The 21,586-nt window shown below is 39.6% G+C and overlaps 1 protein-coding gene and 1 pseudogene across 1 annotated transcript; both read left to right on the plus strand.

The window, feature by feature from the left end:
- The first annotated feature begins 383 nt into the window (after positions 1-383).
- LOC117447369 (odorant receptor 131-2-like) lies at positions 384-4,091 on the plus strand (annotated as a pseudogene).
- A 3,082-nt stretch (positions 4,092-7,173) lies between these two features.
- On the plus strand, positions 7,174-18,067 carry LOC117447370 (odorant receptor 131-2-like). The gene is made up of 6 exons (XM_071203248.1): positions 7,174-7,266; positions 7,813-8,030; positions 14,028-14,166; positions 14,380-14,805; positions 16,131-16,346; positions 18,062-18,067. The coding sequence occupies exons 1-6, from the start codon at positions 7,174-7,176 to the stop codon at positions 18,065-18,067; spliced, it is 1,098 nt and encodes a 365-aa protein (XP_071059349.1).
- Positions 18,068-21,586: the final 3,519 nt, after the last annotated feature.

Consider the following 21,586-nt stretch of genomic DNA (forward strand, 5'->3'; position numbering starts at 1 on the left):
GTTTTGATGATTATCAGGATAATATTGGGGACTTCTAGGAAATATTGTTATGGTTTAAATAAGTACAGACTTTTTTTTTTTGTGTGATAACAAAGGCTCTTCTTTCCGTACTGTTTCATGTATTTGTGGAAAAACCCAGTCTTCATTAAAATAAAGAAACATATGTGTAGGAGAAGCTTACATCAGTGAACGTAACATATTATATTTACTATACCAGATGCATTTTTCTACATTGTCAAGTGTCAACTCAACCAACCAATAGAGCCATAGATATTGGAGTTAAATTATTGAGCATTAATTGGATTAAAAAGCGTTTTCTTTTGTCATTCCCCTCACAGTTCCTGCTGGTTAGCGAAACGTTCACATCGATGTTCTTTAAGAATCTGATGGTGGTTCTGTTCTGGCTGCTGCTCAGCTACATCAACGGCAGCCTGGTCGCCACCTTCTTCAGACACCTGGTACACAACACACACACACACACACACACACACACACACACACACACACACACACACACACACACAGAAACACACACACGGACATCTGAATAGCCTATTTAGATTAACAACCATTTTAATAGTAATTTCAGTCAACTGTAGTACAAACATTGACTCATTCCAGTTGCCTAAATGCAAAAATGTGCTATTCGATATCATGTAAATGCAAAATATTTTCAATATTTATATCCTAAGCAGTTTGATGATGTGACCACAGGCTCTGGGAAAATGTGAAGGGCATTTTTCACTATTTTCTGACGCTTTAACAGATTATAAAACACAATCTATCATAAAAAATATCTGCAGCCCATTAACACACACACGCAGCCATCTGTCTCAGTAGAATTATGCAGTATATTTAATTTGTGTTTGCTGCTTTATAAGTGCATGTATTACCTGCACCTTTTTAGTAAATACAGTATGTTTGTGGGTTTAATAAGGAAATGCCTCAAAGTTTGTTATTCTGAAGCAGCTGAGACAAAACCCCACACTCTTTTCTCCTCTCTCCCTCTCCGACTCTCATTACCTCGCTCCACTACACTTCTTAAGTATAATATGCCTGTCTGTTCTTATTATATTATAGCAAGCTGAATATCCATGGGACATTTATAGACAGAAAACTGTTTAATTAGAAAAAGATACGTGTATTTTGTGTACTATATTTCATAAAATTGACATTGGATTTCTAAAAATGAACATGTGAAAGTGGTGTATTTTTTTTTGTTGCGTCAATTTACTTTTTTTAAAGCCTGTATGTGTACACAGTAGCTGATGAACATTATTAGTATTATAATATGTGTGTAAATTAGGTTCCTGTGGTGGCTGTGTAGGACTCTGTCAGAATTTTCCACAGTGGTGTAAAGTCCTCACATTTATTATCATGAAATATGCTTCATTCAGATATTGGAAAAAAAAATACATTTGCTACAGCCTTACATTTAATGTAAAACCAATGTATTCATATATCTGGAATATTAACTGATAATGATTTGCACTATGGTTGTTTGTTTCATCACAGTTTTGTTAGAAACACTAACTCTCTGAGAATGTGTACTTAAAATGAACACAGCATGCTGATCAACAATTTGTAATAAGAAACTATTAATACTGTATTTCCATGACAGGTGAGGGTTAATCAAGAGTTGATTAATGAAGCCTGCAAACAGTATTCTACGAGATCCTCTTAAAGGGGACATATTCTGCTATATGTCGTGTCTCTACTTTAAAGAGTCCTCTCCTGCTGATGTTCAGGTGTATCAATATGTCGTGTCTCTACTTTAAAGAGTCCTCTCCTACTGATGTTCAGGTGTATATCAGTATGTAGTGTCTTTACTTTAAAGAGTCCTCTCCTGCTGATGTTCAGGTGTATATCAGTATGTAGTGTCTCTACTTTAAAGAGTCCTCTCCTACTGATGTTCAGGTGTATATCAGTATGTAGTGTCTCTACTTTAAAGAGTCCTCTCCTGCTGATGTTCAGGTGTATATCAGTATGTAGTGTCTCTACTGGGACATGTCTCCATGCTTTAATGTTCAAAAATCTCTTTATTTTTCTCATACTGCCTGTGCTGCAGCACCTCTTTTCACCCTCTGTCTGAAACCAGAGCCCAGTCTGCTCTGATTGGTTAAGATAACATGGATGTTAGCCTTTGCAGACCAGAGAGAAGGGCTAATCCCAACAAGCATAAAAGGGCCCCTTTAAGAAACTAACACCAAGTTCATTTTAATATTGTTTTATTGATAATGAGAAGATAATTTCCTCCCACTCATGCATCCCTTTAAGGTTCCTGACACCAGAGATGGCAAAAGTACACACATCCTTTACTCAAGTAGAAGTACAGAGAGTCGTGTTAAAAAATACTCTGGTAAAAGTAGAAGTACTGACTAAACTTCTTTACTCAAGTAAAAGTAAAGAAGTATGGGCTTCGAAATGTACTTCAGTAAAAAGTACCCATAACTAGCAGCTGTTTTAAAGAGTACCTGACCTCCCTTTATATTAATAGAACAATAATGTCATTGTTAGCTAATGAATGTTTCCATGCTGAACAACGGCAACATGACAACTTTCCATTGGTCCCTCTTCTTTAGAGAAGACCAGGAAGTGATGGATACACGGATCGTGTTCAAATCAATAGGCACGCAATGACTCTGAATAATAATGATCACGCCACCAAACACACATTCAGACTAAAGGAACCAGTTGTTTGGAAAATGAGAGAAGTAGAAAGTACAGGTATTTGGGTTCAACATGTAAGAAGTAGAAAGTACAGGTATTTGAGTTCAACATGTAAGAAGTAGAAAGTACAGGTATTTGTGTTCAACATGTGAGAAGTAGAAAGTACAGGTATTTGAGTTCAACATGTAAGAAGTAGAAAGTACAGGTATTTGTGTTAAACATGTAAGAAGTAGAAAGTACAGGTATTTGTGTTCAACATGTGAGAAGTAGAAAGTACAGGTATTTGAGTTCAACATGTGAGAAGTAGAAAGTACAGGTATTTGAGTTCAACATGTAAGAAGTAGAAAGTACAGGTATTTGTGTTCAACATGTGAGAAGTAGAAAGTACAGGTATTTGAGTTCAACATGTAAGAAGTAGAAAGTACAGGTTTTTGTGTTCAACATGTAAGAAGTAGAAAGTTCAGGTATTTGTGTTCAACATGTAAGAAGTAGAAAGTTCAGGTATTTGTGTTCAAAATGTAAGTAAAAGTACTCCACTACTTCCCACCTCTGCCTGACATTAACATGTTAATCCCTGATCCAATTTGTGTCTAATTTGTCTTCCTGCAGACTTTCTATGAAGACCCTCGCTACATCCTCTTCATCCACATGGTGATAAACGACAGCATCCAGCTGACCGTCACCATCACGCTCTTCCTCCTCAGCTACATCTTCTACCGGATCAACGTGTCCTTCTGCTGCTTCTTCATCCTGGTGGCCGTCTTCACCACCAGAAACACACCCGTTAATCTAGCCAGCATGGCCATCGAGCGCTACATCGCCATCTGTGAGCCTCTACGCCACACACAGATCTGCACCGTGCGGAGAACTTACATCGTCATCGGGATTATTTGGTTTATTTGCGCTGCTCCAGATATCACCGATCTATTTGTGACGCTAGCAACAGAATCCATGAGCTTCTTCCACGAGTCGGTGTCCTGCTTGCGGCAAAACGTGTTCAAAGATCCGATTTTGGTTCAGAAAAGACTAGCGTTCGATGTAATTTACTTCTCCTGTGTGTTCCTGACGCTGGTCTTCACATATTTGAGGATTTTGTTTGCAGCACGGGCTTTATCGACGGATAAAATGTTGGCGAAAAGAGCCAGAAACACCATCTTGCTTCACGGGGCTCAGTTGGCGATGTGCATGCTTTCCTACATTTCTCCGAGTGTGGAGATTGTTCTGAACTTGATCTTCCCCGGACGAGGGGTGGAAATCAGATTCGCAAACTACCTGATCGTCTATCTCCTGCCCCGGTTGCTCAGCCCCAAAATCTACGGCGTCAGAGACAAGAAGTTCAGGAAGTACTTAAAAATATACTTTCAGTGCAACAGGTGCCGGGTCAACGTGAAGATGATGGTGGCCCCAGCAAACAGAGATGACGAGTAGAAAGTGCATGTATTTGTGTTAAAAATGTAAGAAGTGAAAGTAAAAAGTTGTCAGAAAAATAAGTAGTGGAGTAAAGTACTAATACCAGAAAAATGTACTTGAGTATAGTAACAAAGTATTTGTACTCCAGTACTTCCCACCTCTACTTCCTGGTTCCCTCGTCTGGAGGTCAATGGTTTTTTGGCCGTGTTTCTTTGGTTTTTAATCCCGAAATAAAGTCTGTTGTTAACACAAGCTGAAGACATTAAATGTTTTGTTTACAGACATAAAATATGTCAGTAAATACCCCACTGGTGAATTTATACCATAAGATTTATACACAGAGGTTGCTAACAAGTGTCTAAATGAGACGACTTAACGTCATCAAGCCCAACATTAGCCACCTTTAGCTTAGCGGTGTTGACGTGAAGTCATATGACCGTGCTGTAGTTCCTTTATAGCCCAACATTAGTCACCTTTAGCTTAGCGGAGGTGACGTGAAGTCATGTGACCGAGCTGTAGCTCCTTTTCGTTCAGAAATCATAAAGTGGTGTTAATATGTGGAAATGATCCTGCTGAACAAAACTTTATCATAAAGGTTTGTTTGACACAGAGATTATTTTCTGACATTATCCATCCCATTTGCGATGCTACCTTTAGGGTCGGCCTACAAGGAAACGTCACTACAGCACAAAAATTGCTGGAAAAAATATTATTTGTATTTTTTATATGTGTATTTATTACAATTAATAAAATACAGTCCAAACTGAACCAAGTAATTTATTTTGTCATTTCTAAAATATGTATTTTAGACACATGTCATTTATTAGAGCAGATAACAACAAGCAATGTGCTCAGGGCCGTCCCTCCCTACAGGCCGATCATGCAGACTGTGTGGGGGCCTCACCTTGCGGAGGGGGCCTCACCTTGCGGAGGGGGCCTCACCTTGCGGAGGGGGCCTCACCTTGCAGAGGGAGCCTCAACTGAGCCGCACCTATGCGCTTATGCGGCGCAATTAGTGTGGCGCGGCACGGTTTCGCCGCTGCGAGGCTCCACTAGCTATATTTTACATTAACAAATGTAATGCTACAACTGTGCACTTTTTTTTTTTTTGAGACATATTCATTTTAAAGACCGCAAATGAATGCAAATTTTGATTGAGGGGGAACATCCTTGCTACCTTTAATAATCTAAAGTTCACAATGCTCGTCAAACACGCACACACACACACACACACACACACACACACCTGGTGCTTCCTGAAGGTGTGTATCAGGGTGCCGTTGATGTAGTTGATGGAGATGCAGAGAACCGACACGATCCCGTTCTTGTAAACGGCCGCAGCGATGCTCCGACACACACACACACACACACACACACACGCACACACACACACACACACACACACACACACACATACACACACATTATAAAGGAGCTGACAGGCTGCTGGAGGAGCCAGAGACTCAGCAGGTGAGAGAGGGTCTCTGTTGCTTTATCTTTGAATATATTATATAATATACATTATTATTATTATGAATGCTTTATTTTCTTTAAGTTGCAGCTGATATGTGTTTCCTCTGTTAAAAAGTATGAAATGGTATTATTTTGCATTTTTTATCAAACGTTCTTACTGTATTTATATTGTGGATCATTTAAATGTAGAAGTTAATACTCCAGGTGAACAAATAGTGAAATGAAATCGCATTTGAATCAATATTCTGAACTCATGCATTTATCATTTTCATTACGGACTACAGAGTGAACATTTATGAACTGCTGAATGATGTAAATTGGGATAAAATGTATGAATATAATGTTTTTTTCTAATACTATACAAATACAGTCCAACAAAACCACTAAGTTAAGGTGCCTTAAATGTTTAGGTGTTGTTATATTTAGATTATAATTTGTCTGACGGTTTTCCTCTTCAAAAGGCCTTTAAAAGCCTCGCTTCAACAAAATGCAGAAAAACATTTCCTGATTGTGTTTTGTTTGTTTTAATATTTTATATCAGAAAGTAAAACAATAGAACAAATGATTTAATGTCACTTTAAAGTATCGTGAATGTGTGTTTTGTATTGTCTTCACGCAGATGTTAACAGGCTGTGAGAACTCCTGACGCTCTGTGGCTGCATGTGTGTGAGCAGGTTAGTATTATAGCTATTATTATAAAAAGGTAAATATATCTGTGCATTTAGATTTGTATTTGTTCACATTTGATGCATTTCAGTTGCAATTGTACTTACTGTATATATGTTTAGTAATTCCAAGGCAGTAAAAAGCGTGTATTTTAAATACATGCTCGTCTATATAATATATATCCCTTTTGATTATGAATTACTGTATTCTGTCTATTTCATGCATTATATTATGTTATAATTCATCTACATTCCTTAAGATGCTTGTGCGTGCGAGTGAAAAGCTTATATTTAATATATGCATGTTCTTGTTTAAAATAAATATGGTAACACTTTAGGTTAAGGTGCACATATTCACCATCAACTAGTTGTTCATTAACATGTTAGAGTCAAACTGCTAGTTAACTGGTTATGAACTAGACTTCACTTTAAACATATTCTAAGTTACAATTAACACTTATAGTTTCATGTCTTGCTACAAAAGAATAGACCATATTTTTTAGGTGTTATTAAGAGAGAATGCCTATTAGGCCCATATTGAGCATATTAAGACCCAAACTCAAACACAACAACGTCCTTACTTACAATAAATAAGCACCCATTAGAGGGTTATTAAGGACAAAAACTCTTAACTAATGGCCTTGTACTGGGAGAATATGGTCATGTAGAATAAGGCATTAATACGTGTTTTATAATTACTAATAAAGAGCCAGTATACTGCTACTATTCATGTTAATTAACAACTAGTTGATGGTGATTTTGTGTACCTTAAAATAAAGTGTTACCATAAATATATAATATGAGCAAATGTGGTTTTACAATTGTTTGCTATTTAATATCTTACTCATCATTATATTAAGCTTCCATGCAGGGCTGCACAATACAATTATTATTTATTATTTTGACTATATTTGTACTATTTGAGGGAATGACATTCGTTTTTATTATTAAAGCCATGTTAGGTAAGCTTCCACTCTACATATGTGCCAGATTTGCTCCAGTTTGTGACACTTACAACCTCAGATCCAGTGCCTGGATACGGTTCCAGGTACGCTGTGCGGACTGAGGCTGGGAACAGGAGTCTTTTTATTATGGTCCTTGGTCTTGGAATGACCTTCAGTCAAGCCTGAAACTGAGGGCACTTGTCTCAATAGCATGTTTTAAATTGAAGTTGTCTGAAGTCCTTACCACCAGCTGCTCTTGCAGTAATAAGTAGTACCTTTCTTACTGTCCTAATGTGCACAATGTAGTGACTGCTTTTTTGTCTTTTGTTTTCTTAATTATGTTCTCTGTATTTTATATGTTTGTGTTATGTGTAACGTTGCTGCCTTCTTGGCCAGGTCAGCATTGAAAATCAGATTCTATCTCAATGCTTTTATCTGGTTAAATAAAGGTTAAATATAAAAAATGTAGAATTTATTCCAGATATTTTCACATATCTTGCCCTAATCAAATATAGCACTGACTTAACTTGTCCTTAAAGCACTTTTTAAATTAAACTTTGATTAACTGTGCAGCACTAGTATAAATGCATGCCTTAAAACAAGATATCAAGTGTGTGTGAGTGTGTGTAACCCCTCTCTCTGTGCTCCAGCAGGTTTATGAGCAGCTGCTGGAGATGCTGAACTCCTCTGATCCTCTTCAGCTGCTTCCAGGCAGTAATAACAGCTCCTCGCTGACAGGGGGTGCTGCTGTGAATCTGAACAAAGAGGACTTCTCCAGCGCGCTCACCAAGAACATCGTGGCCATGTTGGTGTGGCTCCTGCTCAGCGTCATCAACGGCAGCATGGTGCACACGTTCCTCAAACACAGGTAACTGCTGTCTGTCACTCTGAGCAAACACAGGGGGGGGATTCACATGATTCCAGCCGTGCAGAAACAAAACAAGTTTACCTTTGTATTGTATGTGCAGGGTTGCCAACTTTGGGTACCTGGCTGGAGTGAGATTTTGATATCATGGGTTTAATTACACATATGCGCACTAAATGACTGCTATCGTGTCAGCAGCGGGACCTTAGCATATAGGATATAGGATACAGTGGCGTGCACAGACGCATAGGGGCAGGTGCTCAAGAGAAAAAAAAGGGCACCTTCTGAGTTGTCGTGGCGGTCGCGCCGAAATTGTGCGCTCCGAAATCGTGCGCTCCGAAATTGTGCGCTCCGAAATTGTGCGCTCCGAAATTGTGCGCAAAAATTTGCCGGATAATGGCGGATTTTGTTAGTTTCTTTTCGGTTTTTGGTTACTTTATTTCGGTGTTAGGGTTAGGTTAGGGTTATGTTATTTAATTCTTATTTTTGCCTGATTTTACTGATTTATTATCAAAAAATTAATTATTTTAACATTTATTTTTATTATTCTAAATGACTTAGGGGGGTCCAATCTGAAGCATGGGGGGGACGAACCCCCCCCCCGGGATTGACGCCCCTGGTGGAACCGCCGGCTGCCTTAGTAGTGTGAGATTTATTAAAGGTACATCTTGTGTCGTAATTGCATATATATTTATTTCAATAACCATATGCTGTCTGATGCAGATGCCTATCTAAAACAAATCCAATAGTAGGCTTACTAGCTTCTACATGCTAAAGCAACTGTAGTCAGGGATGCAAACTCATCAGGTATGAAAAAGGTGACAAGGATCCGAGCCCCCCGACCCCACGGAATATCGGCTTTAAAATTAGGAATAACAGAGGATTTTAGCAGTCAGAACAACTAAAGCAACAGGTAATAATAACAGAAACGCCAAAGAGTTACATCTAATAGAAATATATAAAAGCATTTATTTTAATTGTGTAGCAGTCAGTTTATAATTTTGGCAGCACTGTTGAGCATTTTGAAAATGTATTTTCATGCCTCTTAGTATTTTTATAATACTTTTCTAATTTCACATTTTGAATGCAGGACTTTTACTGTAACAGAGTATTGCTACACTCTGGTACTTCTACTTTTACTCAAGTACAATATCTGAGTACTTCTACTTTTACTCAAGTACAAGATCTGAGTACTTCTACTTTTACTCAAGTACAAGATCTGAGTACTTCTACTTTTAGTACAAGATCTGAGTACTTCTACTAAAGTACAAGATCTGAGTACTTCTACTTTTACTCTAGTACAATCTCTATACTTATACCACCTCTGTTTATAGCCTATGAAAAAAACTATTAGAAAACGAAGGCTAAAGCTAACGTTAGCAGATAGTGACAATGATATTGCGACAGAAAAACTTTTCAGTTCACATCACGCTCTGCCGCTCTGCTCTGAACACCTGAACGGCCTGTTCTAACAGCTGTGGCTCAGTCTGTGCCACAGTGACTCCGCACAGTTAACGAACACACCGTAGATAATGTAGCTGACCCTCATCCCGGAGCAGCAGAGTTCAGCCGGCCCGACAGGCAAGAAGACTCGAGCACATGGCTCACGCTTCATATATTAAAAAATAACACCATGCGCGTCATGATGGCACATAACAGCTCGCGACCGCAGATTATTTCGGCGATTAGATTTTCATTTCATTTAATTTCAAACCTTTATTTATACAGATAAATCCCATTGAGATCATTGATCTCTTTTCCAAGGGAGACCTGCTCAAGTAGTTCCACATGAAACATAAAAACATAAACAGAACAACAAAAGGACATCATTCAGCATCATTTACATAATTATCCACATAAACAGGTACCAATAGCTTCTGATTGAGTAGCATCCAACCGAGCTTTAAAAACATTTAGTGGCACCAGATTGTTCAGTTTCCATTTAATTTGCAGACTATTCCAAGACAGAGGAGCTGCGCATCTAAAAGCTGTCTTCCCTAAGACAGTCCTAGCAGTTGGCACATTTAATAAAACCACAGCATTCAATCTCAGGCAGTAGCCACTTACAATTCTCCGAGAGATCAGGGAGCAGATGTAGGATGGAAGTTTCCCTAACATGGCTTTGTATATAAAAATGTACCAGTGACTGAGCCTCCGTACAGTTAGTGAAAGCAAACCAGCCCTTGCACACAGGGTACAGTGATGGGTTAATGCTTTACAGTTTGTCACAAAATTAGGAATGCACTGTGCACTGTGATACGCAGCATCTAACTTGACCAGGCAATGGGCAGGTGCATTCATATAGACCAGATCCCCATAGTCCAGCACAGGTCAAAGGTCACAGAGCCTTTTCCTGGCCTCGAGCGAGAAGCAGGACTTGTTCCTGGAGAAGAAACCTAGCCTAACCCTCAGTTTTTTAAGCAGGTTATTGACATGAAGTTTAAAAGAGAGAAAATCATCAAGCCAGATACCAAGGTATTTGTAACAGGCAACAACTTCAAGTTTTGTTCCTTGCGTAGTTACAATATCTAAAACAGGCTCTGGTGTCTTTTTTGCTTTATAAAAGAGCATTACCTTGGTTTGATCCACATTTAAAAGAAGCTTTAATTCAGAGAGCTGAGTCTGAATAATGTTAAAAACAGCCTGTAATTTAACAACAGCCTCCTTAATGGTGGGACCTGCACAGTACATCACAGTATCATCTGCATAAAAATGTAAAGTAGCTTCATCCACATTTTCACCTACGCTGTTAATATATATGGAGAATAAAAGTGGTCCTAAAACAGAACCTTGTGGTACACCATTAGAAATGTTTAACCACTCAGAAGACAGTCCATCAAAATGAACACATTGGGACCTTTCAGAGAGGTAGTTCACAAACCACCCACTGCAAGGCTGGATATGCCAATATCGAGTAGCCTCTGCTTTAAGATGCGATGATCAACGGTGTCAAACGCTTTAAATGTAAAATGATAGATAAAATGTAAATTATATTTGACGCAACTTTAGTTACATTTCCATGACTTTTCCAAAACTTTGGGGAAAATATTGTTTTCCATAACTTTTCCAGGGCCTGGAATTTGCATTTTGAATTTCCATGACTTTTCCAGGTTTTCAATGACCGTACGAACCCGGTATAGTTTAGTTTGGCATCTGATTTAGGGGATTAAACAATACACTCGTTGTATTTTGTTACCTGGTGGTTACTTACTTGGTCGTCACTAGGGCACTTTTAATCGTGCTGCTGCACCACACACCCGCCGTGGCCTGTCTGACTGAGTGACTGACCGTCAGCTCTGCGCGCTGCGCGTTCACGTTGAGAGCAGGGAAGGGAGGGGCTGCAGCCAGGGCACGTACGGGAGTGCCGCGGGGCACGTGTGGGGATGTCTGACAAAATTACAACGCGTATTTGGGGCATTGTTGTATATATTAGAAGCTTTTAATCCAGAATTGATCGATGTCACCATGAGCCACAGTATACAGAGTATACTGTAAAAAAAAAAAAACTGTAAAAAACGAACTTTCAAAAGGGCACATTGCTGTCCAGAGGGCAAAACGGGCAGGTGCTCAAGCACTACCTAGAGTCTATGTGTGCACGTCTCTGATAGGATATATATACAATATATACAAATACACAAAATTGGACACAGACTATAAAGGGCACAAAGTTTCATTCACTAATGAAAGTCAAACACATGTTTGTTTCCACTGTTTTATTGTGTGCCTGTCGCGATAAGCAATTAATTGACTTATTGTATGATAAATAAAAATGAACTCGATACATTTACATTTACATGAGGATGTGACTAGCAGTTCGAAAGGATGTACTTCAATTATTATTATATATTATCATTATGTCAGGGGTCTAAAATGGTCATACAACGGTGCCGACAATATTATTTTTTATCGCAATAATTTCCTGGAAAATGTATCCAACAAAATTAATTATCGTGAGAGGCCTATACATGAAACACACACACAAACAAATCTACAGACTTACTCCAAACTGCCAAACATATTAATTAACACACTCTATTTTGGCCTAGTAGAACAATAAGCAGCAGACTTTTACTTTTTTATCATTTCTACTGGATCTTAGATCTGCGCTTGCGCAATACGGGTCGGCAGTTGCCAGAGAGTATTTTTGTTGGGTAATCTATGGTAGGGCTAACCCATACAGTGGTGGGGTGAAGTCAGTATTTGCAATGTAATTACATACACGCTCCCCCTTGACAGTGAAACGCCACGCGTGAGGTTTAGATGATTTCCCTGTCTCAATCCAAATTGAACTGTATGAAATAAAAAGGCACATTTGTCTTTTAGTAAATAAAAAGGGCGATCTGGAGCCAATCCTGCAATTTACCCACAGGTGAAAGAGTTGACATGCTGAAAGCCCAACCCCTGTAGGGGGGTCTGGGGGGATTCTCCCCCAGGAGATTTTTTGAAATACTAACATAAAATACACATTCTGGTCCTCTCTTGAGAAGAAAAATAAATACATCTATTACTACACGACATATTTAAACAAATGAATGCCATTTTAGTTTTTTGTTACTTTGTTCTGAAAGCTGAACCTGCTGCTCCTCACAGAGAGAAGAGGGAAGAGGCTGTTAATTACTTTACATTGTGGATAAGGGTGGATAGCCCCCATTGTTCTGTGTGTCAACATGAAAGACAGCCCACACACCTATCAATCATCAAACCGTGGGGTCTTATTTCATTACGTGTTGATTTCTATCAACACGTAATGTTGTATCGATGTATAGATGTACTACAGCAAAAGTATTCTCCGTCGGGACTTCCTGCAACACCACGCCGTTGTCTTGATTCTGATTGGCCAGAAGACATTATCAAAGATGTTCTATTGAGAAGACGATCACTACCTGACAAAAGTTTTCAAAACCGTTTCTAGTCTTCTTCGGTATTCTTGTTTTTGGCGTGATAATAGTTTGGGCAGAGTGAGAGCGTGAGATTGAGGGTGAAAGCGTGTGTCACACGCCAGATGCGTGAGAGTTGGCAACCCTGGTATGTGTAAATGCATCCTCTCAATGCATCCCGTAATAAATGAGTGTGAGTCTTCGCCTGGCTTCAATTGACAGTGTACTGTAATAATAATAATAAATTGTATTGATATAGCACACTTTAAAACCACGTCTTCTGCAATCAAATAAAAGTTCTCTAAGGAACACATTGAATAAAATATGGTAATATTAAAAACGTTAATAACATAAAAGGTTACAATGAAAATAATTAAATAAAGGACAGTCAGTAGCTGCGGTTAGGATGATAGTATTTCACCTTAAATGTGTGTATATCTAATATACAGTATACGCTGATCTGTGTACATTTGACTGTTTTGCAATGAGGCTCTTTTGAGAAAATGGTCCAATTTTGCACGAAATGTGTTTTGCACCTCATAAAAACACTGGAGCAGCGGGATGCTTGTCAGTGCAGTAAGGGATGCATTTCAAACTTTATGGACTTTAGTAGGTACTTTGAAAAGATTATACTTTATTTTTGTCTTATTACTTGTGCAGGTCTTTAGCTGCAAAAGCTGTAGAATTATCTTGTACATTTGAAAGTGCAAACACTAGTAGTATCATCATTCTGACTGCTACTTCATGACCTACAACTTAAACTCTATTTTGAATAACATCTTGCTACTATGTAATAATAATATTAATAATAATCATAATTATTTGACCATTCATACAATAAGTGCAGTTAAATAATGGTATTGTTTTAAATGTATATATTAATGTACCTTTTATAATGCTGCTACTTATTCTGATACAGTTTACTTATTTGATTTTCATTTTCTTAATGTCATCTTCTTTCATTCAGATGTTTTTCCATTTGATTTCCCTTTTATCTGAACTGGCCTCTTGCTATAACGATGTTCAAGTTCCCGCTGTGGCAGTAAATACGTGTTTTAACTCAGATTTTTAGCAGCTCTCCTGTAGTCTAAGTCTCTAACCTCTTGTTTTTCTCTGACTGCAGACTCTTCTATGAGAACCCGCGCTACATCATGTTTATCTGCATGGTGATAAACGACGCTCTGCAGCTCAGCCTCGTTACAGCGCTGTACGTCGTCAGTTACATCTTCAGGAAGATCCACGCCTCCGTCTGCTGCTTCCTGGTGAGCCGTGCATCTTTAAGAGGCCCTATTTTACAATATATGTATCGAAGTATAGTCAGTACTTCTACTTTTACCAGAGTATTTTTAAACACGAGTATCTGTACTAAAGGATGTGTTTACTTTTGCCATCTCCGTCATTATGTGTAAGTGATTCTGGGTTGAAAAGTATTGTTATTTTAATTAAAGACTACCTCCCCCACTTTGTCCCCTCAGATAATGACGGCGGTCCTCACCACCCGCTCCACGCCTCTCATCCTGGCCGGCATGGCGTTGGAGCGTTACCTCTCCATCTGCTTCCCTATGCACTACATCCACATGTGCTCTGTCCCACGCACCCTCCTCCTCATCTTCATCATCCTCATCCTCACCGCCACGCCCCCCCTCACAGACCTGCTCATCACCGTCGTCCACCAGCCTCTTTCCCTCTTCAACACCCCCATCTTCTGCGACCACCCGCTGCTCTTCCGCCACCCGTCCATCTACTATAAGAACTGTGTGTTTGACGGGGTTTATTTGTCCTTCGTGGCTCTGACTCTTCTCTACACCTACTGTAAGATAATGCTCGCGGCACAGGCTGCTTCTACTGGTCTGGCCTCGGTGAAGAGAGCGAGAAACACTGTGCTGCTCCATGGACTGCAGGTGGGTTTATGTAGAAAGATAAGATAAGTACTGTATTGATCCCATGTTCTATCAGGGTTAGGGTTAGTTTAGGGTTAGCATAATTGAGGCAATAGCCGCGTTCACACTGCGGTACTTTTCCCACAAAGGTTCATGCGAACTTAGTTCATGCGAACTCTTTAGTTCGCATGTACAGATCGTGTTCACACCAGAAAAAGTCCCTGGGGGAGGATTAGGCAAATTAAGCCGCTGACGTCACTTCTTCTTCTTCTGCTTTGGGTTTACTGGCAGGCCGCAAACCACTTCACGGTGTATACTGCCGCCCGAAGTCCCCGGCCGGAAGTCCGCGGAGTTGGGGACTGGCTTCAGTAGAAGCTGCTGGGAGTCCCAGCAGCTTCTACTGAAGCCTTCCGAGTAAATCACCAGAACGCCGACACCTCCTCATCTCCACCGCTCCCATGTTTTATTTTGTGTTGCCATAAGTTAGTCTCTCTGCGTTTCTGCGCCGGGCTAATGCTAATGCTAATAATGCTAATGCGAGGATAATAAAATGGCGGCTTCACAAAACCTTTTGGGAGTTTTACGGGGCGTGGTTTGCAATTCGCCCAGCCAATCAGGAATATAGCTCTTTTCTCAAAAAAGAGCCGCTCGAAAGTCCCTGCTCTCTAGCAGGGACTTTCGAGGGGGTAAAAAGGTTCGCATGAACTACTTTTAGTACCGGCTCTTTTTGGTGTGAACGCGATCATGAACTAAGTTCGCATGAACCTTTGTGGGAAAAGTACCGCAGTGTGAACGCGGCTATAGATCTTCCTTCCACTTTGAAAACCAAAATTGCCAGGAAAATCTTTTAAGATCTGTTGAAAAAACATTATTTCTTTTTTGAGACAAGAAATAAGGTTTTTCCAGGTGAAGAAAAAAGAGTTTAACAGATTTAACAGGTAAATGTACGGAAGACGGCCACATGTGAAATTATTCATAGATGTGACCAACAGTTATTTTATTTATTTCTAATATGCTATTATTGTCAGTATTTTGAGATTTTCGAAAAAAACAAATAATATTTTCACAGAAATCTGAATTTTTCTCTGATTTTTTTAACTTTTGGTCCCATCCCAAAACTGTTTCTCCAATGTGGCCCTAATCCTCTTCCTTATAATTTGAATGTTAAAGTTGAAAAACACAAATAGTGGCCTCTCAATTAAACGGTTTACGATTAAAGATGGGGACTAGTAGCTTCATAATCTATACATTAAATGATGTATATAATACCCTAGAAGACCACATTGTGTGTTGTAAATATTGTAAATAACTAAATATACTTTTCTATTTCTCTGATTTTCTTCCAGCTGCTGCTGTGCATGCTGACCTTTGTAGTTCCTTCCCTTCAGGCGGCTCTCATCTCTCTTTTCCCTCGCTTCAGTCTGGAGATCCGCTACATCTTCTTCCTGGTCGTCTACATCATCCCCCGTTTCCTGAGCCCCGTGATCTACGGTTTTAGGGACGAGCAATTCAGGAAGTACTGGACCCGGTACCTGTCCTGTCGGGGGAAAACTGTGTCAAGGGTCAGACCGGTGCTGCAGAAAGGGAACATTTAGGGGAAGTAGAGCAGCATAGTGATGGCAATTACGGCTCTTTGAAGGAAGCCGGATGGTATGGCTCCGTTCCTTTCCGAGAGCCGTTCCATTTCTTAAGGGGTTAATAGGTTCATCTGCGAAATAATCACCAGGATAATCAAAGTCAAGTCAAAGTCAACTTTATTGTCAATCCTCCAGAGAGATCGAAATACTCACTCAGTTTCTCACAATCCTGAATATAAAACAAATGTATATAAAAATATGTGTGCAAATATGTATATACCTATAAATACAGAATCAAAGACACATTTTTACATGTGCACACTCTAAGACCTAAATAAAAACACAATATATACAAAATAACAGTCACTTCAATATTTGAGAATGTGCATTAGTGCAAGATTGTCCATAGCAGCGTAAAAAGTGTCTGGTGCTGGATTTGAGGGTCTTAGGCTCTCACCAAGTACGACTGGGTTACCTTCGTTCGTACCAAAGAGTCGTTCAAAAGAATCGGATCGTTCGCCAACGTAACATCACTAGCGGAGAGATGACGTATTGTTGTAGTCCGACCTGGAAGTTAGCATCTCCTCCGGGAGATTGGATGTTGGACTATTGCAGAAAATAACATCTGTGGTTTACCATACTTACATGTTGTTCAGCAGGATCAGCTCTACATTATAATGTGGAAGAATTAAAGGAAATGTTATTCAAGTTCTGTGCAAGCCTGGTTTGTACATCAGCAGAAATAAAGCACATAATGGAAGTGGAAGAAGTTCTCTGTTTAATTCAATGTTAAGTGCAATACAAATATGTGTTGCCAAAACCTTAACAGCCCAACCCCAGACACACACACACACACACACACACACACACACACACACACACACACACACACACACACACACACACACACACACATACACACACACACACACACACACACACACACTTTAAATCAAATGTAAATATAATCCTGACTGCATCTATACATTTTACAAAGTCGGCAAATTAATGCACATTTTGATTAAGTGGGAACATCCTCGCTACCTTTAATGATCAAAAGTTCACAATGCTCGTCACACACACACACACACACACACACACACACACACACACACACACACACACACACACACACAAACACACACATTATAAAGGAGCTGACCGGCAGCTGGAGGATTCAGAGAGTCAGCAGGTGGGAGTCTGTCGCTGAAGTAAGAAGTGTGAAACGATTTAATGTTGCAACGTTTTAAAAACGTACTGTATTTATATTGTGGATAGTTTAAATGTAATGTGTATGACTCTAGGTGCACAAATAGTGAGATTAATTCATTTTAAAATGTCAAAGTTAACTTTCCTTAGATGTTTACATTTTATTATATTTGTATTATAATAATACCGTTGTCTGACTGTGTTCTTCTTCAAAAGGCCTTTAAAAGCTACAACTAAATGCAGAAAAATACATCCAGATTTTCAGATTTTGTTTTGTTTGTTTTAATAGTGTTATGTTTAATCCCAGAAAACCACTATGTTAACAGTCATTAGTTTACATGTTGTTATATTTGTATTATTGTTATATAATGAATTGCTGCTCTTCCTGTTCCTCGTACAGCAGGCATGTTTAGAGCTAAGCTAAGGAGTTTGATTCACTAAAGAACAACGAAGGCTCTTATTCTCATTTAATCTGTGTTTTGTGTCTCCAGCTCTGAGGACAATATGAACTCCAGCAGACGTTTCGACAGCTATAACGAAGCTTTCACAAAGAACTTCATCACCTTTGTCCTGGTATTCACCATCATCTGCATCAATGGAGCTTTTGTCTACACATACTTTAAGAGCAAGGACTTCCAGCGAGACCCCAGGTGATAAACAGAGATGTGAACATAGTCACAGTAAAACAGATTGTACTTGATATTCAGATCTGCTTACATGTCGAGGTAAAGGTTGGAATCAGCTGTTGTATTAATGCTTTGCTCTAAAACAAGTATATTAAAATTAAAAGATTGAAACTTTGTTTAGGTGACAGCAAATGTCCTTTTAACATATGGAAAGCTTGTCGCCCTAAAACAAGAAATACTAAATGATTGAAACGTGGGCTGCACAATTTGGAAAAAATAAGTATCTAAAATGAGTTAACTGATATCGCAACTGCGACATTATTCACAGTAATTGGAGGGATTTATTATTTTTGCAGGATATGAATGGCTCTGATATCTCTGCAGCTCCACGGTTCTTCGTTAAACTTTGTATTTGTATATTGCTTGTAAAGCACTTTGAGCACCAGGAAAAGCGCTTTGTAAATAACATGTATTATTATTATTACAATTTAAAAACATATTTCGCCTTTTACAAATATTCTGCATCCTGCGATTTGAGTATTTTTTATTTAGCCTTTATTTATACAGGTGTAAAATCTCATTGAAAGTCGTATCACATGTTGTTTTAGTCACAGTGATCCATGAGAGTAGATAATTCAGATTTGGATTGGATTGCAAATGTATGATCTCTTCGATTTACACACTGCATCTATTGCACGTCTGTCCGTCCTGGGAGAGGGATCCCTCCTCTGTTGCTCTCCCTGAGGTTTCTCCCATGTTCCCTTTAAACTGTGGGTTTTCTCTGGAAGTGTTTCCTTGTACGATGTGAGGGTCTAAGGATAGAGGGTCTAAGGACAGAGGGTCTAAGGACAGAGGGTGTCGTATTTTGATACTGATATTCCGTACAAACTGTGAAGTCCACTGAGACAAATGTAACATGTGTTATATTGGGCTATATAAATAAACATTGATTGATTGATTGAGTTTCCAGAAAAGTGATTTTTGGGCACTCTGTAATCTCAGCAGGGGTTCAAATTAAGAGGTTTAAACTGTGAATTATCAGTCCATGGTATGTTCAGCTAATATTCTAACGGTACGTCCACATGGGAGCATTGCGTGCTTCAATGGAGACGCTTCCCATTCACTTTGAATGGGGTGATGTCAAGCTTTGCTTTGCCTCCTTTGCTCGCTTCGAAAGTTGAGAAAAGTTCAACTTTTCAAGCTGTTGATCCTGTTTTAACCTGCTATTTCATCACAATTACGGATATAGATTAGACCTTAGACCTTACCAATGTGTTAGTATTTGTATTTAATTGTATAGACTTTGAGGAATTGGGTGGTACATAGGAGTGTTTCAAATGTCCCAATAACTCCAGTAGTGTGCTAGAAGTACAAAAGTCAAATCTGATGGAAAAAACAAAAATATATTGTTTCCGAAATATCGCTATATTCATGTTTTTATTATTATGACCGAATCAGTGATTTTAATCTTATCTTCAACATGACGCTCCCATCTCTTTCCTGTTTACATATGTTTCTTGTTTTTATCATCCTCTTCCTCATGTTCTCCTCCTCTTCCTCTTCCTCTCCTGCAGGTATGTGCTGTACATCCACCTGGTGATTAACGACATGATCATGCTGACACTTTCTCTGGGGCTAATGATCGCCACCTACACCGGCAACCCAGGATTCATCCCCTGCTGGATCATGCTGGTTGTCTCAATGACCACCAACAGGTGTTACAATAGGTCTTGTAATTGAGTAAAAGTAGAATTTCCCAATTTGGGATTAATAAACTATCTATCTATCTATCTATATATCTATTCTAACAGATCAAAGTGTGTGTGTGTGTGTGTGTGTGTGTGTGTGTGTGTGTGTGTGTGTGTGTGCGTGCGTGCGTGCGTGCGTGTGTGTGTGTGTGTGTGTGTGTGTGTGTGTGTGTGTGTGTGTGTGTGTGTGTGTGTGTGTGTGTGTGTGTGTGTGTGTGTGTGTGTGTGTGTGTGTGTGTGTGTGTGTGTGTCATGTTGACTGAACACCAAGGGTATGACTTGATAAGCCTTAGATCCAAAGAACTTAAGGGGGGGAAACAAAACCTGTGTGTTTCTCCCTCCAGGAACAGCCCTCTGAATCTGGCTGGTATGGCGATGGAGCGTTACATCGCCGTGTGTCTTCCTCTTCATCACGTCCAGATCTGCACGGTGCAGAGAGCCCACCTCCTCATCGCTCTCATCTGGCTCGTGTCCTTCATCCCTGCCTTCACTGACATCATCATCATCCTCATCACTCAGCCTCTGTCTGTCTTCTCAAAGACGGTCCTCTGTCACGCCTCCTTCGTCTACAACACACCGTACCACGTGACCCTCAGTCTCGTGGTGGAGGTATTTGTTATCTCGTTGAATTTCTCCCTGATATTTGTGTTTGTCACACATTTCCCTCAGGCAGTGGTGTAAAGTAACTAAGTACATTCAGTCACGAATTTAAACACACTTTTGAGGTAGTGAACCTCTGCCCTGCTAAACACACCTTGCCTGGTATAATAGCTCCGATTAATGCATTTCACCGTTGAATGTGAAACACAGTGTTAATACGAAGGCGAGTGGCCGCGGTGCGTTCAAGGACCTCCGCAGAAGAACGTTGGGTTACGTATTGTAACCACTCACTGGACCACTGGTGGTCCGTGAGTATATTGGTATTTCACAATTGTCAGTTATTATTATTTTTTTTTATTTTTTTATTCTCGCGGGAATATCTCCGCAATGGAGCGAGCTTAAGTTTCACTTGTTTGTACCATTTCAGGCGATTTGTAATCTGCTCTAGAAAAACTATGTGTTTTTGGATATTTATGGGGTTAGGTGGTCCGCTAGTGTTTTTTTATTGGTTAAGTGGTCCTTGGTATGAAAACGTTTGAGAAACACTGAGTGATGTGTGTGTGAAAAATGCATTCAGTAAAAACGATTGCATTCATCCTAGAGTAAGAGTCACCTCTCTCCACAATTCCACATTTCCCCATAATGTCCGTGTCAAAGAAACGGCCCCATGAGAGCATGCCGCGTTCAAGGACCTCAGTAGAAAATCGGCACTTTCTTTGTCAGCCCCACATGGGCCAAACGTCCTTTTATTGAAGGTTTGGCAGCGGAGTAATAATAATAACAATAATAAATCCGATTTGAAAAGCGCCTTTCATTGCTAACGGCAATCCCAAGGTACAGGAGGCATAATAAAAACAAAGTTTAATTTAAGGCTTTTTTGAAAAGAAAGGTTTTTAGGCCTTTCTCCACAGTGGTCTGTGGAGTCCTCAGGTAGTCTGGGAGGGAATTCCACAGGTGAGGAGCAGCTGCACAGAAAGCCCAATCCCCCATTGTGCAGAGTTTGGTCCTCGGGGGGGCGAAGCAGATGCTTTGTTGTGGAGCG

Source organism: Pseudochaenichthys georgianus, chromosome 5, assembly GCF_902827115.2.
Source record: "Pseudochaenichthys georgianus chromosome 5, fPseGeo1.2, whole genome shotgun sequence".
In the NCBI taxonomy this organism is placed as follows: Eukaryota; Metazoa; Chordata; class Actinopteri; order Perciformes; family Channichthyidae; genus Pseudochaenichthys; species Pseudochaenichthys georgianus.